Raw genomic sequence first — 5,000 nt, 5'->3', positions numbered from 1 at the left:
TGCCACCAGGGGCCGCATCTGAGTGCCCAATCTCTGTGTGACTATCTATGACTTATGTTAGACCCAGCCACTATGGACCTTCCGCATCTAAGAATCCCGGTCCTAACCTACGTTGACCCTATAACTCTACGATCTCTTTCTATCTCTTCTTCCTCTGCCTTCCTGCTATCTCTGCCTCTCCTCTCTTCCTCTCCTTTTAAATCCACCTCTAACAATTATGTTCTTTTTTTCTCATTTGTTAAGCACTTTGAGTTGCATCCCTTGTATGATACAGTGCTATACAAATACAATTATTATTATTATTAAGAACCAGTGGAATACAGTACATACATAGGGCCTTCAGGCTGACCAAAAAGGAGCCGGTGTCGGTGCCCGCACCAGTTACTTTCGGCACTAAAGTGCTTGTCTGCGAACCGTCCGTGTTCATACCGGGCTCTGAGCTTTTTCCGCACGTGACTGTGTTACCCGGATGAACCTGCTGACGGCCACACTGTCGTCACGGTTCGCAGAGAAAACAATACTATTTTGCGGTTCGCATTGCGAACCAACTTTCCGGTTCGCGGACGCAAATATCTGTGGCATGAACATGACGGTTGGTTCGCGATTAGGTGCGGGAACGGGCTCCAGCACGGTTCTCAGTTGGCCTGAACGCGCTAACACTGTACTGAGAAATGTATTGGCCCACAATTATTGGCCACCCCTTTCTCTTGGGCCCCGGACATTTGACCCTTTCGTCCCCCACTGCTATGATTTGCATTCACCTACGTAAGTCTGCACGTATTAATCTTGTGTAGCACAATGCTGTCCTGCTTAATTCTGCAAACAACAAGCCTGTGTTTGTCTTCGCTTTTGTCCCACTTTAGCAAAAAAAAAAAACCCTAATAACAACACAGTGAATTAACTCTTTTTGTTGTTCTGCTGAGCTATCGACTTGTGTCTTTTGTTGTCTCTGTTCATCTAATTTGTTAGCCGCGGTACGTGCGTGAACGTGTGTGTATCTCTTATCTGACTAATTATGCTAATTCATCCTTGAGTGTCAGCTCTGTCCTTGGCAGTAATTGTGTTATCGTCTGTGCTATAAATACAATGCTATTTTCATTGTCACCTATCTAGCGCAGACACCACAATGTTCCCACAACAGCCATCTTGTGTGTTATTATGTAAAGGGACATCAAGGAAAACAAGGTGTTATATATTAGGTTTGGTGACGTTTTAGTCTCTTCGAGGGAGAAATATAATTGGAGAGTTATGCTGCCACCACATTGTGCGTAAACTACTTACTGCAATGCTAAATTGAAGATTGTGTTCCAAGACAAGAGCTTACTTGCTTATTCAGTTATTCCTAATGTGCAAAAATCTGGAGCCAATGAAGAATGAATATTGTGGATATCTCATCAGCAATAGTGAAATTATAACAGCCCAAACAAACCCATTTCACAAACAGCTTCTGAAATACGTAAGAATTTTGAAAGATTTATTTTGTTTGAACTAAACCTCTTTTGTGTTTTGAAATAAGATTTTTTTTGTTTGATTGTTTTCAGACCATTTGTAGCCCACACATACTGTACAATACTCATGTCATTGTCGTTCCTGTACTGCAGTATTTTTGATCCACTCTACTCCAGAACAATACAGTTAGTGTACCATGAGAGATCATCAGACATAACAGTGTCATTTTTTGATCAATATTTTTTCAGTTGGTGGTGTGCCTTGAGATTTTTTTCCATTGGCTCAAAAAACTGTACTATGCAGACCACTCTTGTACTGTGTTGTACTGTGTCGAAAACCACTCATGTACTTTATGCCCTTGTCTTTGCAGAGACATAATGAACAACAAGGTGTTCTACCAGCACCCCAACCTGATGCGCGTGCTGGGCATGCACGAGACCGTCATGGAGGTCATGGTCAACGTGCTGGGCGGAGGCAAATCACAGGTACACTACCTGACCATGAGCAACACCTGTGGATATATTCTAACATACACAACACATGTGTTCTGTTTTATGTACGTTTCCAAGTTCTCCCTCTTTCCTTACCCTTCTTTCTAACTCTCATTGTTTCCTCCTCTCTCTGCTCCCCATCTCTTCTTTTCTTTTCTTTTCTTCTCTTCTCTTCTCTTTGCTCCCCATCTCTTCTTTTCTTTTCTTTTCTCTTCTCTTCTCTTCTCTTCTCTTCTCTTCTCTTCTCTTCTCTTCTCTTCTCTTCTCTTCTCTTCTCTTCTCTCCTTTTCTCTTCTCTTCTCTTCTCTTCTCTTCTCTTCTCTTCTCTTCTCTTCTCTTCTCTTCTCTTTCCTCCAGCCATCTCTCTTCTGCTCTCTTCTCTTCTCTCTTCTCTCTTCTCTTCTCTTCTCTTCTCTCTTCTCTCTTCTGCTCTCTTCTCTCTTCTCTCTTCTGCTCTCTCCCCTCATCTTCTCTCTTCTCTCTTCTGCTCTCTCTCCTCATCTTTTCTCCCCTATTGTACTCTGTCTGTTGTCGTGTCCTCACCATACCTCCCCCACAACTCTCCTGTCTCTCTTGGTAATTCCTGCTTGTTTTCAGTTGTTCATCTCGGGTGGCTTTTGGTTTGTATCGGTGCTGTGTTCTTCCTCCAAATGTGTTTTTATCGACACTGCTCGAACAGACACTTCCTCCTACTCCATCTCCTCCTCTTCCTCATCCTCATCTTACTCCTCCTCCTCCTCCTCCTCCTCCTCCTTCCCTTTAGTTATTGCAGAAGGCTCTACAGTACACTTGCTTCACTTGTTACAGTGTTAGTTTGCCTGCCGGCCTGCCTACCAGCCATGAAAACACACTGCTGAGCTGACAGGCTTGAGGAAAAATTAGTACTCTCTTAACTCACTGCACATTAGAGACTCAGTGCTGAGAGCTACTGTGTGTGTGTGTGTGTGTGTGTGTGTGTGTGTGTGTGTGTGTGTGTGTGTGTGTGTGTGTGTGTGTGTGTGTGTGTGTGTGTGTGTGTGTGTGTGTGTGTGTGTGTGTGTGTGTGTGTGTGTGTGTGTGCGGGCGGGCGTGCGGGCGGGCGGGCGGTTGGGCGTGCGTGCGTGCGTGAGTGCTTGCGTGCGTGAGTGTGTGCGTGCATGTGCGTGTGCACGTGCTTGTGTGTCTGTGTGTTTTGCGCACGTGCACTTTTACGTACTTGCGTGGTTATGTGTGTGTGTGTGTGTGTTTGCGTGTGTGTTTGCACAGAATGCACGTGTACATGACTGTGTATTTCTGTGTTAATGTGCCACAGGCCTGGCGAAGGTCCAGTGAGGACACGGATGCTGGGTAGGGTCCTAATATAATTGGGGTGGCCTGGCTAGTGCCTGTAGCAGCCACAGCCAGCAGTAGCATTAGGGCCTAATTAGAGTGCTGGGCCTAAATGTAACTGGTGGCATATAGTGATGTAATGGGCAATAGGACATGCCCATGGCTCCACTCTCCAGATCCCGGTGTTTTATCTTATTATGCATCTCATTTTTGTATTTTTATGAGCAACCATGAGTGGAAATACTTTTGTACACACACACAAACACACATGTGCGCAAACGTGTGGCATACATTGACATACAGCGTAACATTCACACACATATATGCACACGCACACACAGTACACAATTGCACAGAAACAACATGCACAAAACTGAGCTCAAGCACACACACACACATACTCACGCCAAGATATAAAACATACACAGAGTGGAACATGCACGCTCACATACACATAGAACACACACAATATAAATGATAGGCACAAATACAACAAAACATGCACAATGACACTCTTTGTCCATCTCTTAATGTAATAGTATAGCACTGTGCAGGTGCTGTGCAGCTATCTGCGTACGGATTTCTCTCCTCTTTCCCCCGTCTTTATCTTGCCCTTTTTATTCATCCTTTGGTTTTAAGTGTGAACTATCACAGTACTCTCGGTGATCTAGCGCTTTGGTGGAGGGTTATGTGTGTATGTGTGAGATATAAAATGTGCGTGGCGGAGCGTGAGTGTTGTGTGTGTGCGTGTGCGTGCCTGTGTGCATGCGTGCGTGCATCTGTGTGTGTGTGTGTGCGTGTGTGCGTGTGTGCATGCATATTTTTATTCATGAGTTCTTGTGTGTCCATACATCAAATTCCTCTGGGGGCTTTTCATCCAAATATAGCACGATATGTATTTACACTGTGTGTGTGTGTGTGTGTGTGTGTGTGTGTGTGTGTGTGTGTGTGTGTGTGTGTGTGTGTGTGTGTGTGTGTGTGTGTGTGTGTGTGTGTGTGTGTGTGTGTTTTGAATGTCTTGTCAGGCCTTTTTTGGGGATCAATTATGTCATTCAGTGATTTATGGTTACCCTCCTGCCCGAGACCACACGTTCATTAGGGCACACAGAGACCGGTCATAACTCTCTCTCTCTCTCTCCCTCTCTCTCCCTCTCTCTCTCTCTCTCTCTCTCTCTCTCTCTCTCTCTCTCTCTCTCTCTCTCTCTCTCGTTATCTCCCTGCCCGAGACCACACATTCATTAGGCCAAACAGAGGGCGGTCATAACCCTTACTCTCCCCTGTGTGCTCCTAGGGGATCAGTGCACGTGCACACGCACACACACACACACACACACACACACACACACACACACACACACACACACACACACACACACACACACACACACACACACACACACAACTCTCTCTCACACACACACAACTCTCTCTCCTTCTCTCTCTCTCTCTCTCTCTCATTCTCTCTCTCTCTCTCTCTCTCTCTCTCTCTCTCTCTCTCTCTCACACACACACACACACACACAGACACACAAACTCTCTCCCTCTCTCTCTCTCTCTCTCTCTCTCTCACTCACACACACACACACACACACACACACACACACACACACACACACACACACACACACACACACACACACACACACACACACACACACACACACACACACACTGCCCAGGCCGGCCGCCCCTCTTTCCCCGGTGACTTACTGCTCCGTGGGTCGTTACCGTAACCCTTGGCAGGCCCCACAT

The 5,000-nt window shown here is 45.8% G+C and overlaps 1 protein-coding gene across 1 annotated transcript in view; it reads left to right on the top strand.

Annotated features, from left to right (window-relative positions):
• The window catches only part of LOC134435204 (ryanodine receptor 3-like), a 414,716-nt gene that overhangs the window by 253,477 nt on the left and 156,239 nt on the right, over positions 1-5,000 (top strand). The window contains exon 43 of the mRNA XM_063184070.1: positions 1,820-1,934. Coding sequence (XP_063040140.1) covers positions 1,820-1,934 — 115 coding nt within the window. The remainder of the gene's footprint in view (positions 1-1,819; positions 1,935-5,000) is intronic.

This window comes from Engraulis encrasicolus, chromosome 19, assembly GCF_034702125.1.
Source record: "Engraulis encrasicolus isolate BLACKSEA-1 chromosome 19, IST_EnEncr_1.0, whole genome shotgun sequence".
NCBI classification, from domain to species: domain Eukaryota; kingdom Metazoa; phylum Chordata; class Actinopteri; order Clupeiformes; family Engraulidae; genus Engraulis; species Engraulis encrasicolus.
This window is presented reverse-complemented; position numbering and strand designations above follow the sequence as displayed.